The 23,375-nt window shown below is 40.6% G+C and overlaps 1 protein-coding gene across 1 annotated transcript in view; it reads right to left on the reverse strand.

The window, feature by feature from the left end:
• The window catches only part of LOC113149923 (cGMP-inhibited 3',5'-cyclic phosphodiesterase A-like), a 41,187-nt gene extending 18,310 nt beyond the window's left edge, over positions 1–22,877 (reverse strand). Inside the window, exon 1 of the mRNA XM_026342250.1 lies at positions 21,957–22,877. Within this exon, the coding sequence (XP_026198035.1) occupies positions 21,957–22,877 (921 nt within the window). The remainder of the gene's footprint in view (positions 1–21,956) is intronic.
• Positions 22,878–23,375: the final 498 nt, after the last annotated feature.

The following is a 23,375-nucleotide window of genomic DNA, read 5'->3' on the forward strand; positions in this document are numbered from 1 at the left end:
CCACGACTCAGCCCTTTGGCAATTTTGTTTGCCTAGTGGCTACTTATAGTAATGCAATGAGGAATTTTTGCAATGGAAGACAATAGTAAAAGAAAGAGCCATAAGGCAGCTGAGCTGCAAAACTTCACAGGACACATCTACAGTGGCATAAAAAGTATGTGAACCTTTTGAAATTTCATGGTTTTCTGCATTAATTTGCCATAAAAAGTGATCTGATATGGGCCTAAAAATAATAACACAAAATTAATTCTGATCATGTCTTCATTGAGAAGAACCATAAAAATCTCACAGTGCTAGTGGAAAAAGTATGTGAACCCTTGGAATTAATAACTGGGGGACTACCCTTTGCCGGCAATAACCTCAACCAGGTTCTTCCTGCAGCTGTGGATCAGACCTGCGCGTTGTTCAGGAGGAACTTCCTGCAGAACTGCTTTAGCTCTGTCATAATCTTTGGACGTCTCATGTGTGGCTCTCTTCAAGGCGTTCCATAGCATCTCTATTGGGTTGAAGTCTGGGCTCTGACTTGGCCACTCCAAAAGTTGGATTTCGTTTTTCTGTTTTCAGTTTTTACTCTCTATTACAGTATAAATAGAGGTTTTATATGTGTGAAACTTTCTCAGAGCCTGACATCATCCTAAATCCATGGGCCATGTGGGAGTGTGTGGGTTATTCCAGCTAGGGAAATATTAAGGTTAGTGGTTTGAATCTGGAAATGAGGCCAAAAAATGATCCTAAAAATAAATCTGAGTGGTTTAAAAATAAATGTTATTCTACTACTTCTACTCTAGTAGGCTAATAATAAAATATGCCAAACACACACTTAATTCCTCTATTTTCTCTCTGGACTCCACTGACCTGAGATCTGCTTAGTGCTCTCTTGTAGTCCCGCTCTGGTGGGCACATAATCTGGAGAGGAGTAAAAAAACAGGAGCTACTGTCAGAGAGCTGTCCACTATGTATACTATAAATTACATTAATACTGAACATTGTTTTCTCATGTCCTTCCTCAATCCCCCTCTCTGTCAACCTATCTAACAATAAAAAAGGTGATGTTGATGAAGAAAAACAAAAGAACACACACATCCTTAATGCTTGAGGGCTACGTTCGGCTCCCTGCGCTCACCACCACCCTCTATCTCTTCACTCACTGCAATGAGCTTTCATTTTTCTTCAATCACAAAAAAGTGTAATTCGATTTCACAGACAGTGGTTTTCTGAGTGTCTTTCCCTAAATATGATAGCTTTGAAGTTTTGGGAAGGTGGAAGGCACCTTTAATAGTTAGCATGGTTAACTATTTCATACTGCCTCCAGTTTTAGTGCTGAGCTCAACTAAACACAAGAAATCCCAAACAGACAGAGATGAACTTGACATTGATAGGTTTCTCTGATAAGACAAGGGTTAGGGTTAGGACAGGCAAGGGGGTGTCTAAAATGTAGTGGGGGTAATTTAAAGTTGCAATAGACACCCAGTGGTCCCAAATGTTAACAAGAACTGTTTGAATTTAGAGTTGCTTTTAAATTATTTAATGAGATTACTTCACACAAGTAATCATACCTGACAGCAGAGGTTCATTTCTGAGCTAGGGCATCTCTGTTATGTAATTCAGCAAGATAAAATTAGTTATTTGTTGTATTAAAAATCTGTCCATTGCAACTTAAACCACACTGTATATTTTTTTGTTCCTTGGCACACAGGGCCTGTCACAACAAAGGTTGAAAAAATAATCATTGACACGTGATTATTGTTGTTAACGTTCTGTTGCTGCATTTTAAACTCCAATTAAGCAAGTACTGGTGTTTTTAGTGGGCCAACAACTGGTGTACTAGTGAGGAAACTGATATAATATTACAGTAAATATATAAATATAAGTAGCTTTCAGCTAACTTGCACATGTTTAGTGAAGTTCAGTCAGGGCTCTATTTTATTATCTCTAATACTAATATTTAAAAGTGAAACTGTATCTTCCATTTAATTCCATTTAATTGACTCCTGACATGTGCAAAAGGAGATTAAATCAACCCAGATCACTTATTTCGTAACAGCAATAATTTGTATTTAATAAATGGTACCAGGCCTATTGTGCATGTCTGTGTGTGATGCATCTATGGACTGAACTGGCTGTCACAGTTTGTAGACTGCTGTCAGAGAATGAGACAACCTGACAGTGTAACTGTCATCCACTGGAGATGACTTTGCATCTTGAATGGCAGATGAGATAATCTGCCTAATACAGCAGATTCATGTTTCATGTGAGCCCCTCGGGTTGGGAGGGAGGTTGTTTGGAATAATGAAATGTAACGGGGAATCAAACTTAACTTCTAGATCATATAATGTATGTATAAATGATCTCTGAATACGGTGTGCACTGTTCTTTTTGTTTTAATGATTCTTTAATAGCCAGGTGGTTAAGCAGTGTGATGTTATGTAATGAGGCGGTTACCATAGTAATTTTGTACCATAGCAGAAATCAGACTTGAGAAAACCAGATGAGTTGCTTTTCTTACTGTCACAATCTACACACACACACACACACACACACACACACACACACACATCTATCTATCATCTATGATTTATCCAGGCCCTTAAACCCTCCTCTGTGCTCTGCTGTCCCTTGACGGCTTCCATTATGGCTCAAATACACTTCTTATGTCAAGTCTATAAGAGCCTGGGAAGTCACGGAGGCCTAATGCTCCTCTGAGCCACAAAATGTTTGACAGCTTCATCATTCAGTCCTAGGAAGACTGCTACTAATTTCTCTCATGCAAATATGAACATGTCAACATATCAGTGGAGATAAAGTATCTGTGCTGCAGAGGATTTACTTATATAGCACCTTTTAAAACAAATGTTACAAAGTGGATCAAAGGCTCAGATATGATAAAAAACACAGATGCTCACTCTACACCACTTACACACTCACACCTGCCTGTATTATTGTAAAAATACAATAGATGCATAAATATATGGCACACTGCAGGGGGAGCTCTTTTTCTTTACATGACCAATGCTTGTCTCGGGTGTTTCTGTCGTATGCAGGACATAATCTGTTCACAGGGACGAGCCTGCCTTACGTCCTGAATCGATCCATTTCATGTGAACATTAAACTAGCTAAAAAGAAACGTCTGACCTTCTTTATGAACAACCATAATGTGTGCAGTTACGTCAACTATTTACATATATAGCTGACAAATTATCCCTGCATTCATAAACATTTACATATCTCTGGACAGTAAACAGAAAGATCACAAGTTCAGTTCATATTCTGCACTAACACAAACATCGAACCAAAAGAACCTGTTCAACAGACTTAAAGAAAACAGCCATGAATAAATCGCATACAGTGTCTTCCACACGCACACCCTCAAAGGCACAAGCACGCGCGCACAGACAAACACACAAGCTCCATGTTGGTCACGACTCAGACACTCGAGTCCCAGAGAACCCAGCAAGCCAGACCCAAACCCCTACTGGCCAGCAACTGTTCTTACTAGATCCCAGCTGAGGCAGAAAAAGAAAGAGGGCGAAGAGAGACCTAAGACCCATGTATGGAGAGAGACAGAGCCTGAGCGTGATAATCACAAATCAACATTCAGAGGACAAGGGTACACAGATAAATACACACATGTCACTACATTATCTTACTGAACTTCTGTGTAATGTGAATAATTAAAGTGAAAATGAGAGACACATATTATGAGTCAGAACTGATACAGTTTAGCATTACCTCATGTCAGTTTATCTAATCTCACCTCTTTTCGTCCCATCTGGTGATACTATATGGAGCCAGAACAGTGCCTTGGATTTGGCAATGACAATAAAATTTGGCATTAAAAACAAAGCCTGAACAGAAAAGGGAAACAACAACATCAAAACATTTACACTGAAGTGCCAATACCTTAGCATTGAAGAATAAAATGCAAGAATAAAAAATCCAGGTCAGCCGTCTGTTTAAGTGAAGTGCACATTGATAGGAACTTTACAGAAACTGCAAACAAGTTATATTCTGTGTCTGATCCATAAAACAAAGCTGGTAATATTTAATACAATTAAAACTAAGGGTTATTGCATTTTAATTTAAGAAATGCATTCACACAATTAGTTAATGTTCAAGTTAATACAATGACATAAAAGAAATTAAAATCTCTGAATGTTTAAACCTTTGTTCTTCATTATTATACACATCATGTAACAGGACATTTTAAACACATACAGTGTGTCACTACACTATTTATTTTGACATAGAGATTTTTCAAATCTCTATGTCATGCATCGAGTCAACTTCCCCAATGGCACAAAAATTAAAAAGTGTGCAGCTTCGTTCTCTCAAACTAATTCTTTTTTAAGCATTGAACTAATATTATTATGTTAAAAGAAGGATGTGACACTTTCCTCAAATTTTGTTACCATTGTGTGTTTTTTAAATCATTTTTTAACAAAACAACAACAAAATCACCTGAAGGTCCTACAGACCTTACAGAGTAACAGAGAAAAAAAGAAATCTCTTGAGCGAGCACCACGAACGGGTGGGGAGTAAAAACTCCCTTTAAGGGAAGAAACCTTCAATGGAACCAGACTCAGGGTGTCGGGAAGCCATCTGCCTCGACCAGTCGAATGAGTGTCAAGTGGAGAGAAACAAAGAAGGACTAAACAACCTCCTACCCAGCGTGAAGAGATGGAACCAGGACACAGTGCAAGGGAGAGAAAGAAGAAGAGAGGAAAAACAGTCAGAGAGACGCAGCTTTAAGAAAAGTAGACTAACTCTCACCAGCAAGACCACATGAACTAACACATGAACTGAACTGTGATAAACACATTGTGATGATGAACCATCCCTAGTTGTGCATGATCTTAGGACGTTGACTTGCACAGAGGGCAGAGCATTTTCCAACCAAGGCAACTGCACAGTGATCACTAATATAATTAGCAAATGTTGAAGCAGGTGAATATTTCTGGGGTGAGTTTAAATTACATCAATTAAAGAAGATTTATCAGGGTAATTTAAGCGGGGCCTGGTGGGTGACTCATCAATCTGATTTAGAGAACTGCCAGATTGTAAACATCAGGCACAGAATTCAGCCAGCTAAGATTAAGATCTCCCATAATGATCACTACAAGACTCGCCAGATATAGGCTTGATTAGGGAATAAAGTGCATCACTGTTGGCAAAGAGAGGGCAATAACAACCAACCACAACAGTGCGAAGTCAGAGATCTCCAGGTCAAGAGCTAATAGTTGAAACTGTTTGCTCACCGATGTGGAGGCTACCACCTTCACATGAAACTATATATATATTTTTTTTTTTTGTACATTGCTACTCCCCCACAATGCTTAGGTCTGTCTGTTCTGTAAACATCCCATCAATCAAGAGATCTGCGTCCAAAACAGATTTACTCAACCAAGACTCAGGAACAACAGTGACATCAGCAGCAGAAGTCAAAGCCCACATACGTACAAAATCTAATTTAGCCACCAGACTTGCGTATGTTCATGTGCATTAAACCCAGACCCGATGATCAGGAGTATTATGAATGATTGAACCTCTGTCTGCAGCAGGGTTAGGCTCCATATTTCCTGAGAGCAGCAACAATAATACGACGAGACACCTTGGTTTATATCTAGTGTAAAAGTAATTGTTCTCAAATGCTCTCAGAGTTGAAAGAGTCATAGTTAAAGTTTGAAAACACACATTAAGAGACAATGAAATTATCCTATAGACTAAGCAAAGTATAAGAATATAACTTTGTACCGTCTGGCTCAACGAGCCCAAACCCTGAGAGGCTGCTGCAACACACATAAAACAGAACCAGTACAATCACAGCCAGCAACGTTTAATTTACTCACACAGAGAAATTAAGTTGAAACCGATTCCACAGAGTGGCTGATGTTCACCATTCAGCCAACAGGAAGAATACGGAAAAGGTCCCGACACCGACATGCTGCTAACTTGTGTGAGAGGAGTCCAGAGTATGTTGTAGTGAAAGGAGCCAGAACTGCTGGTAGATGAGAAAATAAAGCTTGTGGATCAACATGATGAGAATTGCTTTTATTTTCACAACGTAGTGATGTGACAAACAGTAAATCAGGCTGAGGCAACAAACTGAAATATGTAGAATGCCATCACAATGTAGAAGTAGTTGTAGTAATAGTAGTAGTAGTATTAGTAGTAGTAACCAGATACGAGAGTAATTCTTGTCTAAAGGTTGTGAATTGTAAGATTCTTGGTCTATTTTAAAATAATATTTCAGTCTTGCTCAGTGCTACTGTGATAAAATAAGGTGAGGTTACCTCATATATCTCCTTAATTGTAGCATCTCACACACATTCAGTCAATTTTCTTTTACTAGAGGTTGCTAACTACTTTTATTTGTTGTATTATTTGATTTTAAAATGGATTGTTTGGTTCTTGGTATGGAGCATGATGAGTTCCATCTATGTTGACAGTGACTCCAAGAATCACAGTTTACATACTCATCACAGGGAGCTTGCCAAATAAATCTGGCAAAGCTGCATGTGTGTGTTTGTGTGTGAGAGAGAGAGATAGCGAGTGCAAGCGATGGGACTCCTGGGCTGTATGGTGATGACTCACCCACCCACCCACACGCTCACACACATGATTTCAGATGTGCACTCACACAGTCATTACTCAAAACCATGTTAGCGCTGCTCACTGAAGCTAATTGTTCCTAATCAGCATTTCAGGGGTCCTGTCAATGCACCGTGAAACCAGACCACACCAGCAATTGCTTATTGATCTTATTACATGCTTACGTCACTCCATCAAGTGTTTGTGTGTCTGTGTTCACATGCGTGAGGGGCCAACTGACACATTCATCAGCTACACCTATTTAAAACAAAGTGTGATCCAGCAAGTAATCAATACAGAACATGTGAACTCTATTTTATTTATTTAAACAAGACTAAGAGTCTGCAGTCACGCTGGCCGCGATGTGAGAGTGCACTCACACAATAGCAGTTAAATTCTACTCCGCTCACCAGAACATTTCTAACGTGCTGATGATTGTCAGGTATTTATGTTGTCATCATCTTAGTTCAGTGTTAACATCTGAACATTTTCTAATTAGCAGTAAACATACAGCGCAAGAATTAAATGAAGGGAAAGTATTTTGGTCATAAACCAAAGTGGTAGTGTAAAACTTAAACTTAATGATGGCACAAAGGCAGGATTACTCTTATCTGGTAGCACGCAGTAATGTCTGCACCAAACGTCATAGCTATTTCACTATAAAAACAAATGTCAACCTCATGTTGAGGAAGAGTAACAAACTCCATAAGCTAAATCTTTTAGTCCAATCTTCTACCGTGAAGACTGGACTAAAAGATTTACAGCTAACTAGTTGGTCATCTCTCTATTAGAGCCATAGATTTTAAGGTAAACGTAAACTGCACACAAACTGAGATTACTTGTTGCTGACAAGTAAGTACATTTATTTTATTAAATCACAGCCTTAATGCATCTAAAAGAAAATAGAATATCTCAAATATCTTATATAAACTATATCCTATCCTATCCTATCCTATATTCATGGAGGAAAAAGAGCTTTCTTACACAATATAGTACATGAATGTAGCCTTTATAATACTGTTGTACATATAAGTAGGGTAAAATGAAAAATAAGGTATTATGACTATATATATAATATATTCAAACTGCAAAAAAAAAGGTTACCTTATTTTCATAATTTCATTTGTATTTTGTATCCCCTTTCATCCCATCTGAATCAGTTGTGCTGATGGCAGCCACCACAGCCCAAGGCAAGTAAACGTATTTGTGTGTTTCACAGCAGAGCTACATGACTAAGACTTGTATGTATTGTCAAGCACACGCATGCATGCATCTGTCAGCAAATTCAGATTTGTACAGATTTCTTTTTTTTCTTTCAGTAGCATGTGACTGTGTCTTTTAGCACCTTATATATCTTGATAGCTATTTAATAAAAAATGTGCCCTGTTGCAATTAGACAAAATGTATAAAGAATCATAAGTCACATTAAATAAATCACAGGGTCAATATAAACACTTAATAATGCTGCTCTACAACTAGTCTCAGTGTTGTAGAGCAGTTTTTCTTAAGATGCAAACTTTCCCCTGCAAAAAAATATGAATTAAGTGATATTATTAGCTGCTGCATCAGTGAAGTCAGGAACTTTTCTTGACACAAGATTGCCAAGAATTTAGATCTTTCACCATCTACAGTACATAATCTTATGAAAAGATTTGGGGACTCTGGGGAAATCGCAATGTATAAAGATATTTATATATATTTTTTTTTATAACATTGTAAAAAGACAATGAAGGTTTCTTAGTGGAAAATACCTAAACTCCTTTCTTTGTTAGTTAAACACATGTTCAAGCACATTAATAAATCACATATTTACATTTTATTTAATTTCAGAAAAAAGTCCCAACTTTTCTCATAATGAGGTTTGTAATAACACAAAAATACAAAAAGAAATTCCAAAGGAAATACATACTACTTAAAAGTGAATGAAAACACTGCGCATTCACATTATTGCACATCTCCTTGTCATCTTTACTAATTCATTATGCAGTATCACATGCAAACGAGTGCATGCACAAAACTCTTCTGGAGCACATACATTGCACATACAGTCTTCCTCCTCCTCCAAGGCTCCATCCCTAAGTGGCGTTCTTTTCCATTGTATTGTTGTACCGTGTTAGGCTACTGACGCCAGCTTGTCATCCTCTCCTCTTATTACTGTGAGAGGGTAGTGCGTCACAGCCACAGCTCCCAAAAGCCACTACTCTCTGTCAGCTTTATGCTCCTACTGATTGACACTGACGTTGCCGGGTGTTAGCATTTCAGGCTGAGTCTCATGGGAACAACATGTGCATCCAGACACCGGTCTTCCATTTGGCACTGCATACATAATGACTTATATTTTATGTCTACACTTTTTGAAGTTTTGCTCTTTCATGTTTCCTAGTCTAGAATATTCCAGATACATACAATTTTAAGGTTGTTAGTGCAGCTGCTGTAGCAGCACTTTGTGTCACACTTCAGATTTACTGTAAATTTGTTGTGTGCGAACATTTCAGCTTTGAGTTAAATTAACATGTATTTTGACGAGTTTATCCTGGACTGTAAGGTGGTGAAAAAATGTAATGTATTCTGAGATAAATCATCTAAGGGCTACAATGTATTTAACAACATGAATGTATTTGTTAATACATTTGGTAATAACTAGTGTTACGAGCTACTTTAGCTGCAAAATAGCAAATTAAGTCATAAAACCATTATGCATACACAGAGAGAAACTACTTTTAGTCTACAATATACATTAAACTTCAGCTGAATTATCTCCAGGCTATTTATAGGAACCTTTAGACCCCTTAACATTAAAAGTATATTATGTTGCCTTTTTCACTGATTTATGATGTGACATAAATTAAAAACCTTTATTTTAGGATTACGACTCAGCACAGAGTGTTTATTGTTTGAACTGATCACTTCACGTTGCAGCTCAGTACAGTGTATTCTGGTAAATCACAATCAATCAAGCACAGTGTGTTCACTCACACTTACACACAGATTGCTTTATCTCTATCACTGGTCTGTATCCAAAGTTATCAACTATTTAAACCAATACAAACTTTGCAACAGCAACTGTATTATTTTTAGATTCTAGGCCTATTGCCATTTTCAAAACCCACAGGAAACAACCATTTTATGGCTGTTTATCTGAGCAATTTCTCCTGGGAAAAAATAACTCAGACCCTCTAGTACAAGCCAAGCACAATGTATCCACAAAATAGCAGGAGAATGATATAATTCCTTCTCTACTTCAATCCATTATGCTGTCCCTGTCTCATTCAGTGATGCATTCACATGCGACTGTATAATCCAAACAAAACCTATGACTTTTGTTGGTGTGTGTATATCTTGTGCATTTATAGGCCTCGGATACAAAACATAACACTTAGCAAACACTCGCCCGAGAGACCAACATACAAAGACAGTAAGAAATGTGAAGGAGAACAAATCTAGGTAGCACTGCCTGGAGGCTAAAGACACTCGCAATGTTTCACACCAGAGTCCCTTCATCCAATAAAGGCCTCACTCATTGAATTCCTGTTTGAATGAGATTGGAGCGTGAGTGGGAGGAAGGATAGAGAGAGAGGGAGAAAGAGAAAGATGTTGGAGAATATAAGCTGAATGAAAGGAGGGAATTCATTGACATTAGCTCAACCTACAAGCCTTAAGGAGCCAAAGCAGGCCACATGGATATGTGAGTGTGAGTGGATGTATGTGGCTCTCTATGTGTGAGACAGCAATTGAGATACACAGAGACAGAAAGGTAGAGACAGTGTGCGCGGCTGTGTGCCTGTGTACCACCCTGTACACACATCACAGCCCAAGGCTCCTTCGTCTTCTCTTCAGATGAGAACCAAGCGTTCACTTTGTGATGCTGTACCACAGCTCACAAAAAAAAAAAAAAAAACTAGCGTGCCATTTATAGAATGGATCTAATTATTTCTGAATACTGCAACCTGACCTGAAATGAACTCTCTTCTCCACACCTGGTTTAATGGACCAGAAAAAGAGATGTCACGATAAAGCACAAGGTACTTGATACAAGGGATTTTATAGTGCAGTGTAGTGTAACTGCTATATTGCACCTTTTTAACATATCGTTCCCAATTAACGAGCAAAGTCTTTTCAGATGGAAAGGTAACCCATGGCAACCATCGCTGCAGGTACAGGTACACAGCGGATAACTTAAAGTATGGCACCCCGTCCCCAAAATGCAACACAGCGTGATGTAACTTTACATCCTCCATGTAAATGTCATGTTGAAAAGTTTAATAAGACCAGTTAGGCTCACCATGGTGCCCCCAACACAAGCGAATGTCGCACCTCATTTCGTATGGAGCGTTATTTAAAAAAAGAAGTTGATATAAAGAACTGAAAGAATGATGATGATATTAAAGGCTACAAATCTCATACATTCTTTCCCAGCTTTTATTTGACCATATTTTTCTGTGTTTGTTCTTATTCACTGCTACAAGAAAAAGAGCAAAGGCACCAATTATCGCTCATGTAATAGAACCCTAACACTGATCTAGACTGCGTCTTTTACCATGTAAGGGCTGCAACATGAATCACTCAGATAAGCATGGTTCGCTTCACTCTGTCTGTCCTGCTGCTCTTAATTGTTTATAGTTTTAAAACAGGGATTTGCTACAGAACAAGGGGTCAAGGTGAAAACAGATGATACATCTGTAGACCTGAAACAGGCCTGGCCTCAATATGGATGCGCTTGAATGAACGGAATAGCAGGAGTGGAGCCAGGCAAAAACACAAGCAGACACACACACACACACACACACACACATACACACACATACACCGACATCAGTAGTCTCTTACATAACACAGTGAGTGATGGCAGCTGAGGACACAATAATACTGCTTTTGGCATTTGTCCTGTGAAAGTTGGACAGAGAGGAAATGGGGTGAGTGGGAGAAAACACAGAGGGACAGGCAGACACAAACGCGACAGAGAAGACAGGGAGACAGAGAAATGCTCAGAGGGATAAAGAGATAAGGGCAGAAATAAAGAGAGATTTTTATTTTACTACAGATGTCCATGGTCTGAGGCAAAATGCCCCACAGGAGACTATTACCCAAATGAATGCTGCAGTCCAGTCATTTGATGTATTGTCGGTTTTCTGAGAGGCTTAAAGCTTCTATATATACAATATACTTTTTATCAAATAAAACAGGCCTATATATAAATAAACAAATATAAAATTCTAACACAAAAATCATTCTGATCTTTCATGTCTTTATTCAGAACGACCATTAAATAATCATGGAATAATAACCTTGACTTAGATGAAGATCAGTTCACATTTTATGAGAAATTACTTCAGAAAACCATGAAATCCCAAAAGGTTCACATACTTTTTCTTGCCATAGTAGTTTTAGTTTGCAAGTCCCCTTAAGAACTGTCTCAGTTTAGACCACAGGGACTTCTGATGTGCTGTACATTTACTCAGTAACAGTTTTTTATGCTCTGATTTTCAGTTTGTAATAATTTTAGATTGAGACACTCAAACTCAAACTCTTTCCTATCCTGTTTGGTTTGTGTGTATCTGTCAAGCGGCACCAAAAATAGCTTAGCTCTATGGCCAGTGTTAGTTTCTCTATTAAAAGGTTCCACTCCTCTGTTTTGGCGACAAAGGTCCTTTATTTCATTTGTATCAAATGCAGATATTTATTCCCTATATGTGAAGTTATGAGAAGTGATATAAACTGTATTTAACACACTTTATAGCTAATTACATTATAATATAAAATGGCTTAGTCATTAATGATGCACACAGACATGAGTCTTCCACTAAGCAACTCAATGCTGAAAATGTACAAAATAATAAAACTTGAGTAAAGACCTAGTACATTTGTATAATATAACAAAATGAAGTCATTGGCTGAGCCATTCTAAAACATGGTCCATGTATAATGAAATATCTCTAGTGAGCTATTTTATCAGAAGCAAAATAACATTCACTTCCCCATTAATATATAAAGTTCAGACCCAGTTTCCAAAGAGCAGGCAGGAGTTTTTATCTCAGTGATAAGACTCCTGTGAAAACAGAGTACAGTATGTCCAGATCAGACCATGAGTGGACTTGTCTCTCAACACATTTCTGGCACTTACCTGCCGTACTTTGAGTCTTTAGCATGTGCGTTAGAGCGAGTATGAAGTGTAGATGTGCACGATGAGGAATAATGGCAGAGAAAACACTCTCAGATGCATGTGAAGCAATTATGCCCGTGATTATCTGATTGGCAGGCAGCAGGCGTCAAAGACAAACACACTGTTGGCAGACTGTTGACCAAGTATAAAAGTCTAGGAAGGACACATTCACACCTGTATTTGAGCATAGAAATAGTGGACGTCACAGAGATAAGCTGTGAAGAAAGCAGCAGCGATCTGTGATATAATCACAAGGGGCTGGAAGTTGAGATCACGGGGGCAACAGAGGTAACCGAGCTGCTTATTGTGTCCTAAAAGTTGTGGCATGAAGTACGTGCACACCTATGAGGCTAACTGATGACTACACGTGTAAGTGTGTGTGTGTGTGTGTGTGTGTGTGTGTGTGTGTGTGTGTGTGTGTGTGTGTGTGTGTGTGTGTGAGAAAGAGAGAGAGAGAGAAAAACTGACTTTGCTTGACTGAGTCAGTGATCTAACCCCCAGTGACACTTTAGTTCAGTCTGACAAGAGTTCCTGCTTTATGAGGACACAGCACATCTAGAAGCTCAGTGTGTGTGTGTGTGTGTGTGTGTGTGTGTGTATCTACATGTGTCTTTATGCAATGCTTGCTTACACATTAACTATGAGCAAACAAAAGAAAGGAAAGAGGTTTAGCTTTAATTAGTGCTCGGAAGGCCACAACACTTGGCAAAGATTTGTTGGGAATAAATATTTGTATTAAACAATAATTATTGTCAGCTGTATTTGGGGGAAACTCTAAATATATCATCATACCTGAAGGGCTGTGCAGACTGTGAAACAGTAGAGAGAAGGAAGGCTACGCAGAGCAGAGTCGATCGATTGCAAGTTTCATGTTAGCACTACTGTAGCTCACGTTGCATACGTGTATTGTAAGTACTCAAGTGCTGTGAATGAATAATCTCAATGATCTATTAGTATGTAGAGGATAACAGAGGTTTGGGGAACGTGTCATTGGAAAATGCAGGATAATAAAGGCCAAAGGCAGAATTTTTAATTGGTTCTACATTTAAATGAGGATTCTTACACATGTCCCCTAGAAACTGTGTCACTGTGCAAGACTACTGAATAAGTAATGGCGCCTCCACAAAGAACAACTAGTACTGCTTTTAACAGATGAGACTGGAATTGCTTAATGTTCTATATTATTAGCCCGTGAAAATATCAAAAACAAACATGACTTTATCCTGCTAACAAACTCGTGTAGTCGCAGCCTCTTGAATAACACAGAACTCCACTGTCTTCCAAAGAGTACAGTGTAGGCATATGGCTGACATATCCCTCCTCATAATGAAGCGTGCAGTATGGCATTCAAGCTGATGTGCTGCCTAAGCTCATAGACGCCATTCAGTGTTGACAGTACTTCGCTGTTTTGTTTTCCTAATTAGCCACAAAGCCGACTTGCACCTACATATGTTGCTCAGTGTGATGAGCAACAGCTACATCACTGTGTCTTAGTTAGATTTACATTATAACGCGACAGAGTCTCTTCAGGAGACTGGCTGATCGTCATAAAAAGACAACATATCAAATCAGCAACATTCACAGGGCCAGCTACACAGAAGTACCACCGCAGCACATCTCACGTATGTCAGGAGGTGTTAACTAAGCCTGCAAACCAAGGGCACAGCTGTGAAAGAACACTCAGAGGAGTACATGCCACACATTCCTGCATAAATACAGTTTAAATATCTAGCCTTTTATCCTCCAACTCATTTTAGAGTTCCCAAACTGCCCGTGCACTGTGTCTGTAGAGTAAAGAAAGAGCTAAAGATGGGGAACCCCTAGTTATTATGTGTGAAAGCTCAAACTGAATGCTTATACCTGTCCTCTGCTGCTGACGGTCTGTTACATTACTGTAGTGCTTATAGACGTACTGTACAGACAGACGTACGTATGGACAGATCTGCCTGTCAGCGCTGCACCCCCCCACCCCCTGCCCAAGCACCCTCCCTCTTCTCACCTCTTACCAAGCATATTTTAGAGTTAAAACACACCATTGAATCAAGTAACAAGGAAATCCTTGTCCAAGGCCACCAAACCTCATCTGGACAGCCAGCAGGGAAGCCACTGCATCTGTACGCATGTGTGCGAATGTGTCAGCACATGTACACAGTAGTGGCCAGGCCAGGTTAAAATTATTTGCTACTGCCTTTCAGCAGCAGGCTGTGGTGGCTCCTCTCTCTCTCTCTCTCTCTCTCTCTCTCTCTCTCTCTCTCTCTCACACATACACACACGTTTTTCCTTTGGCCCTCTCTTCTCTCTGTAGGAGCACATGGCAACGAGCCTTATTCACATTACGCGGAGACAAACAGGCGCACAAACCATACGCACAAACCATACGTGACCAAAACAAAGTCGCCTCGACAGTCTGCGAGGCCGCATGAGAGCTCAGAGCGGTTGGTGTGTCTCAGATCGGCAGCAGAGAGGCAGAACAAAGAGAACAGATAGTTGTCCTCTTACCATCAACACTTCTGCTGTGCTTGGCAGCAAACCTCTTCTCATGCCCCCTCCCCTCCTTCTTTTCCTCACCCTCCCCAGCAAATCTTTCGACACTCTCTCTTTCCTCTGCACTCCCTCCCTCCTTCTCTCTCGCTCTCTCACGCAGAGGTTCTTGCATTAGATCCCCTCAAGCTAGTTTGTCCCCTCTCCCCTCTCTCACAAACACACTCACTCAGCCTCATTTGGCTGTCCGACTGAGCGCTCGGGGATAGATGCAGCTTGGGCTCATGTCGCCGTGTTCTTTTCTTTCAATCACTTCCCTTTTTTTTTAACCATCTTTCCTGCTCTCTTCCATTGTCTTCAGCGTCTTTCGCACTGAACTCGGCCATTTGCTGTTTTTCTCTGTGTTTCTTATGAATGAAACTGGCCATTCAAGAAGGCTGCAGCTCCAGCTCCAGCTCTGCCAACACAAACCTGGCTACCACACTTTTTGCTTTGCCTTCATGTGATCTTAACAGATCTCACGCCCCTTCTTTCCCTTCTTTTACTTTATTTACTTCACTATTTTTACTACCAATGAACATTCGAGCCTCTGCCAGAGACAAGCTGATATGTCATCCGATTATGCACTGGTGCTTTTGGTCTCTGATTAAATTTGCATGAATCTGTCTAATTTTACTGATATGTGAACACCAGGAGATTCATCTATAACTCATTTACATGGATTTTGTATAAAATATCATCTTTTTGTCCCGTGTTTCCTACTGAGAGAATAATGTAAGATCTCAGTCCTAAGGGGACGGACATGTTGTTTGTTACTGAGTATAAAGAAGAGTTCAGTTGCATGTGAATGCCGATAAAACACTGACAGTAACATATGTAGTAATATATAAACAAAAATCTATCTATTTACCTTGTTCCTCTTTGTTTCTATAACCCACATTCACACAGGCATGATCATGAATCCCTTTTTTACTTTGGTTGTGAGATGTGTTCAGCAAGCATATTATTACTGTATGTCCTGTTGTTTGCTCGGCATGTGCATGCTATTACAAAAAAATACACTGTTTCCATCTCATTGTTTAATCTATCCAGTTTTTGACACATCTGAAAAATGAAAAGCATGTTTTCTCTTGCTATGTAGCTGGATATGTTATTTCCAAGACTAGTTAGACACAACATATATTTGAGCTGCCACATGTGCAGTGTTTCCTGCTATATTATGCATTCATTAGACAATCTCCATTATCCCTGCACATATGAGCATGTATGTGACAACCTTACACGTTGCTTGTCTCTCTGGAAATACACCATGAGTGCCTCAATGAGAGAATGTGGGTCTTTCCCTCAAATAGATTTCAGAGCACACGTTTCTGTCTCTCTCCTTCATTCCCCCCCTCCTCTCTGACACACATACCGTCTATCATGATGAGATGATTAATATGTTATGCAACACAGTATAGGCTGACCTCCATTTTTTACAGTAAATGACCAAACAATTACAAGAAGGCTCATTTGTTTGGCCCTTCTTCGGTGTTGGCGGCGACATGCTATACTGTACAGTATTATTGGCCTCGGTGCTAGTGTTTGGGACGTGATCACGTGTCACTGTGTAAGACAGAGGGAAAGAAAAATGCATGTGAAATATCAAAAAGCAAAACACTAGGAAATACTGTTGCTACTTTTAGACATTCTATTTATGGCTGTCTTTATCCTGTATAGATGGGCTTTTCGATTGCATGTGACCCAAAAAACACTAGCGGAGGCCTTTCCTCTGAAATCCCCAGCCCACCGAGACCCTGACTAAAAGACAAACAACTTCTGTCATAACACAATGTGCTCTGTGTGGATCTAGCCCAGAAAGATTATAATGGATTAAAAAATTATGTCCAAATCTTTGACTATTAACTCACAGCATTACATCACAGTTATAGTGTAGAAACCTCTGATTGCGTTAATGTAAGCTAATTTGTTCTACATAAAATCAAAACAGCAAAAAAATAAATCCCAGTCACTTTAAAAAGGGGGGGGGGGGGGGGGGAAAGCAGCCACGGAGCCGAGCCGATGCTATTTTCCAGTTTTCAGTTGAGCAGAGTGCCTGTGTTGCCTCTTGCCTGGCAGACTGCACCAGCCTGCTTCATAAATACTGCACAGCTAACGCTTGATGAAAACCCCCCACTTCTCTCAGGTACAACTGCACTCTGGAGAGCTTCATAATCTAAAGTCTGGATAAACTGTACCTGCAAACTGTGTGTTTGTGTGTTTGTGTCAGAGAAGAAAAAGATGGGAAGAGAAAGAAAAAAGGGAAATAAATGTCAAATGTCTTTTATACTTTTTCTGACATAAGCGTTGTTACTTTGCAGCACTGTGACTGTACGTCATCCCGAAGAACTGCATCATGGCATCATGGTAAAGTAACTTAATTTGTATGTTACACTTAATGTAACTTTTGAGGCAACTAAAATATGATAAGAATATAATATAATATGATAGTATCTGGATACTGAATTAAAATGATGAATGCTAAATCTAGTGCAATAGGCAGTGAACAGCGTATTATTTCAGGCAGCTGTTATGGTTAAATATATGTTATGTGTAGAGTGAAATTGTATAAATCGTTTTTCTGCTGTGTCTCAGATTGTTTTTCCCTCTTTTCTTAAATCCAAAATAGTTTGCTTTTCTCCCCATACACAGCTTTCTGGGTTTCATGTTGAATTATCCGTTTTTCAACAAATGCAGTCTACACAGATTAAAATCCAAGATTAAAGCTAAGAGCAGTCAGAGCTAGTTATTATTTGAAAATAAATAAAGCTAAATAAATTAAATACTTGTCAGTTACATGTTGCAATGCTTCTCCGCACTCTGTTTTACATGACAGACCAAAGTTGCAATAAAACAACAACACCAACAATTAGTACAACAAATACCAAGTCGCTACCAAAGCCTCATTTCGTAATTATTTTATCAATAGGGATGAGCCAGCAGTAGTTTTTTAGCATTCACTTGTCTTTGACTTACCAACTACTCATTTATCATTCTGGTTCAGGCTCACAGCTTTCAACCATTTGTTTTGGATATCAGCATATCATGTCATCCATTAAAAAAACACTAGAAACATTTATGTTACTGTATGTTTTACAAAAATTACATGCACATACTCAAAACTCTAGTATTTTGCATCCGACATTGAAACTCAAAGGGTAATCAATTTGCTTGTGTTCCTCTCTTTCTCTGCCCCACATCAATCTCTATCGTCATCTCACTGGTCCTAGAGATAACACGGTGGGGACAGGCTACAGGAGGACATGCCGTCCTCAGTATCAGGTCAATTGTGAGGTTTTCTTAACTTTCAGCGCTCAATATCAATGTCATCACTCCTGCTCCAGAGCTGGCAGGGTAGAACGGGTAATGAAGCTGTTCTAATAGTGCACACAGCCCACTAATTCAGTGTTCCCTGGATACCAATTAGCAATGAATAACCAAGCATTACGTGTCAGACAGCTGACGTGGGATCAGTTTGATCTTTTATTGAAATATGGATAAAGTGCATGATTTCAGATCAGGATATGCTTTGTATGATGATTACAGGGCTCCTGGTGGATCACTGTTGTCAGTGAAAACTTCAGTAAATTGAACTTTAAATGAAAACGTTAATTTCAGACTCATGACACATAGACATAAGAGTATGGGAATAAATATCCTGATTTTCTTTTCTTTTATTTAGATCAGGTTATTAACAATAGAAAATGTTTCTAAAATCAATAAAAACAAACCTTCCAGTGAATGAATAGTATAAACAAATATGTGATCAAGAGCTACACCACAAATCCAAAGAGGAAAACTAAAGATTCATTTCATTACTGCTATTAAATGTCTCTTTTGTTTCTTTTTGTCCATCTGGGGATCTCTACCACAACCTTACATTTGCAAGTAGGACACAAGCTCACCCCCTCACTGTGAGCACTCTGAACCTACATGCATGCAAATTGCTCACAAGCTCTGTCTACCAGAGGTACCAGAGGTGACAAATTGCCACTATCTCCGACATCATTGGTTTTATCCTAATTTGTCACTATAGGGCATGAGCACAATTAGGGGCAAAGACTGGAACAGACTAACCTTCATGGGCGGGGGACATTCATGGACGATCAGTGGGAGAATGCCTTTCAGCAGCACGCTGGCCATAAATAACAACTTATCCAACAACAATAACGACTTATCCAAATATGATATAGATTTGTTTTCTGTGGACCAGTGACCGAGTGAGTGCACATAACAATTTGGTATATTGTCAGATTACTGTGAGATGTTTTTATCTTGTGCACAATTTGTTCAATAGAAGTTGACAACTCAGGAATCAGACCACTTTCTGGGTCAATGAGATCACTAACATGTTTATTCCTTTTTTGGTTTTACTGGTGTATCTACAGTCTTACATTTCCCTTCTACATATTGGTGATATCAAATAGATTAGTATGGCTGAGTCTTTATTTACATTTACATTTAGTTCTTTGGCTGACGCTTTTATCCAAAGCAATTCACAAGTGAGGTACCTAGCAAGCAAAATATTTAAGCCAAGGAGGAAAACTTTAGAATAAAGTGCTGTAGTAAGAGCGTAGTGCAAAGAAATATTAGGAAAAGTTCTGTTTTCAAGTTTTTGAAAGTTGAGAGTGAGGCAGCTGCGCGTGCAGAGGTGGGTAGGTCGTTACAACATCGTAGAACCACAGAGCTGAAAAGTTTTGCCTTGGATCTTTTGAGGTGAGGTGAGGGGACCACGAGACGCCGTTCACTGGCAGAGCGCAGGGGCGAGAGGGATTGTAGACCAGGATGAGGGAGTTCAGGTAGACTGGTGCTGTTCAGTTTACCACTTTGTAGATAAGAGTCAGGGCTTTGAACCTGATGTGGACAGCAACAGGAAGCCAGAGCAGAGATCTGAAGAGTGGTGTAACGTGTGTCCTTTTTGGCTGATCAAAAATGAAATGTGCCGCTGTGTTTTGGGTCATCTGGAGGGGTTTGATGGTGCATGCTGATACCCGTAAGACCAGTAAGACAAGATATGACCAGAGCCTGCACAATGAGGTGTGTTGTCTAGCCTGAAAGGTGGGGTTTGATCTTTCTGATGTTAAAAAGGGCAAATCGACATGTTCTTGAGAGGGAGGAGATCAGTTGATCATCAATGATCACCCCCAGGTTTCTGGCAGACTCAGGCTAAGAAGACTTGAGCTTCTGAAAGGTGCGTAGTGAGACAGTGAAGTCATCCGGTGAAAAGGACAGGAAGAGCTGAGTGTCGTCAGCATAGCAATGATAGGAACCATGTGACTGGATCCAAGTTCCCTTCAATATGCAAATATGCCTCACCGTTTTTCAGTGACTATAAATGTAATACACACACAAAATAAAGAGTCGATGTTGATGTAAGTACCGCTGCAGGGCATGCCGCGCCTGAAAAGAATTCAAATTGGGTCACATCTTTCTGTCAAGTCATAGTGATAGAGAGTTTCAGGTGATATTCCCAACTGCAAAGTGGGCACTGTATCTATAGATAGTTGGTCGTATTGAGGTGGATGAAGACTCATAGTCAAAAAAAGCATAAGCACAATAAATATATTTAAATCAGACTCATAATGCCAAAACAGAAACATAGAAAGAATAAAAGGCAGCAGTGTTTGCACAGAGCGCTGGATTTAAAGAACGTGCTGATTCATAGGACAATATTCCTAATGAATGAAAAAAAACCAGCACGTTCAGATGCCGGAATCAGTGCTATTCTGGGATGTGAACAGCTCAGGTTGGATAACAAACAGGCATGTGCTTTAAGCCTCTAGTTAGCTCATTGAACCAGTATTTGGGGGCAGAGCACACCTACCTCATTCATGGATTTTCAGTCACATCAAGCTCATTTTCATGCATTAAACTGTAAACATTCATCACAAGCCTTCCTCCTTACACCCAGCATACAGAAAAATCAGGGAGCCTCCAGGATCACTGAGTTATGCAACAAGGATATTTATATTCCATTTTAAAAAAACATCAGTGAAGTGGTGACTGGTAAAAATCATCTCTGCTGTTATTTCCACTGCTGCAATAATCAACACATGCAACACACAGTATTAAATTGGGTCCATAATGGTTAAAGTCTGGGAACATGTGCACCCAGGATAAACACAGGCTTCCAAAATATTTAGATGTGACTTCACACTCGTGCATACGCGCGCGCAAGCACAAACACGCGTGCGCACCCACAGGGGCAGCAAGTTGCCATCTATTTGGTTATCAGCAGCACAAACACTGTGCACAGCGCGACGATGATGATGATGATGATGATGATGACCACATTTACAGCAGTCGGAGGCTGATGGTAAACAGCACAGTGCAGGAGATGTTGCAAATCAAACGTGTGTGTGTGTGTGTGTGTGTGTGTGTGTGTGTGTGTGTGTGTGTGTGTGTGTGTGTGTGTGTGTGTGTGTGTGTGTGTAGGTGTGGATCTCTGGAGCAAACTAATCATTAATATGGTCATAACACAGCTTATTATTGCGATGTGTGCTATCCGTGCTATCCCAGTGTCATTGGCTAAAGGGAAGGCGCATAAAACTGTCACACATGCCATCACAGGAACGGAGAGTGTACGAAAAAACAATAACAACAAAAAAGTAGTTTAAAGCCCAAACAACGCAACAACAAACAACCAAAACGCTCCGGCTCAGACATCCAAAGTTGGACATGTCCTACCTGGTCCCGCGGAATGCAAGGCAGCGAAGTCCTGCGGTGGGACTTGCTGTTGCTCTGACTATGAGCCATCATTTCCGAGGCCGCTATGGAGCTGGACCTCCGTCTCCTTTTGAAGACAGGGATGTCCTCCTCCTTCGCCCCGGTCACAGAGCCACAGCACCCCGTTCCGCTGGTCCCTGAGGCCGGCAGGAGCCGGTCAGCATACCTCGCAAGCAAAACCCCCAGCAGCCCCAGCAGGTAGGCCAGGTAGGGTCTCCAGCTGGCCCGGACTCTGCTCAGAGAGAGTATGGAAACGGTCCTGATGACGCTAATAGAGACGAGGATGGACACTCCCTGCCCCAGACGGAGGACCAGCAGAGCCCCGCTGCCCAGGCAGCCGAGGACTACCAGGGTTGCGGTGAGGGACAGCAATTGGTCCTCGGCGCCGCGCAGGAGGGACTGCGCCGCGGCTTCGCCCAAGTGGCACAGCGCTAACAGAAAGACCGCGGTGCGGGCGAGCACCCCGCAGCGAATCAGACACAGTCCGACCCAGAAGAAGGCACATATGAGGGTAAAAGCCGGAGAGGCGCAGTAACACGCAGTCAAAAACAACTCCACAGCGCAACTCTCTGCGAAATGAAACCGAGAGCCGGAGCCACTGCTATTTCCGTTGCTGCTGCTGCTGCTGCTGCTGCCTGCATCCCAGTCGACCAATCTGAGCAGCAGAGCGAGAATAACGGAGACGGAGGCAGCGCAGACCGCAGACGACACTCCTCGGCAAGTCCATGTCACGGCGAGTCTCAGCCACGACTGGCTCCCTGCGTCCTGGAACAACGAGCTGACACAAGTCTTAACGTAGTCGCTGCGCTCCAACGCAGCCCGGGGATGTTTTTCATGAGCGCTTCTTGATGAACCTCTGTCGCTGTCTGCCTCCAAGGCCATCACTATCATGTCATGCGGAATGCTGCTCTGACCGTCCGGGGAAGGGAACAGATTTGGACTCAGTGTTGAGTTTCTGTATCATATTAAAAAGACGAGAACGCAGGTTGTCTGTGCGCAGCTGACACCACAGTGTTGCTCAGTGATACTTGAACAAAAGTTCACGAAGTGGGCAAACAGAAACCATCACTGTTATTATGGGGTTCACTACTTTCCTTTTCATTTTGTGGTTCAGAACTCCCCCCATTACAGCCAGTATACTACTCAGTTGCCCCTGGTAGACAACCAGTGAACCAAAAAAGCAACCCTGGCGTTTCACACATCTAGGCCACTGCCTCCGCTCCTCCATATAGTCTCTCTCTCATCCTCTCTCTCTCTCTCTCTCTCTTTCTTTCCCCTCCCACTACTCACTATCCCCTTTTTGTGCCGCTCCGGTGATTCCTCCATCACGTTTCAGCTCGTTCCCATGTTTCTGTTCGTCCTGCAGGCTGCAGTCTGTCC

Source organism: Anabas testudineus, chromosome 13 (assembly GCF_900324465.2).
Source record: "Anabas testudineus chromosome 13, fAnaTes1.2, whole genome shotgun sequence".
In the NCBI taxonomy this organism is placed as follows: domain Eukaryota; kingdom Metazoa; phylum Chordata; class Actinopteri; order Anabantiformes; family Anabantidae; genus Anabas; species Anabas testudineus.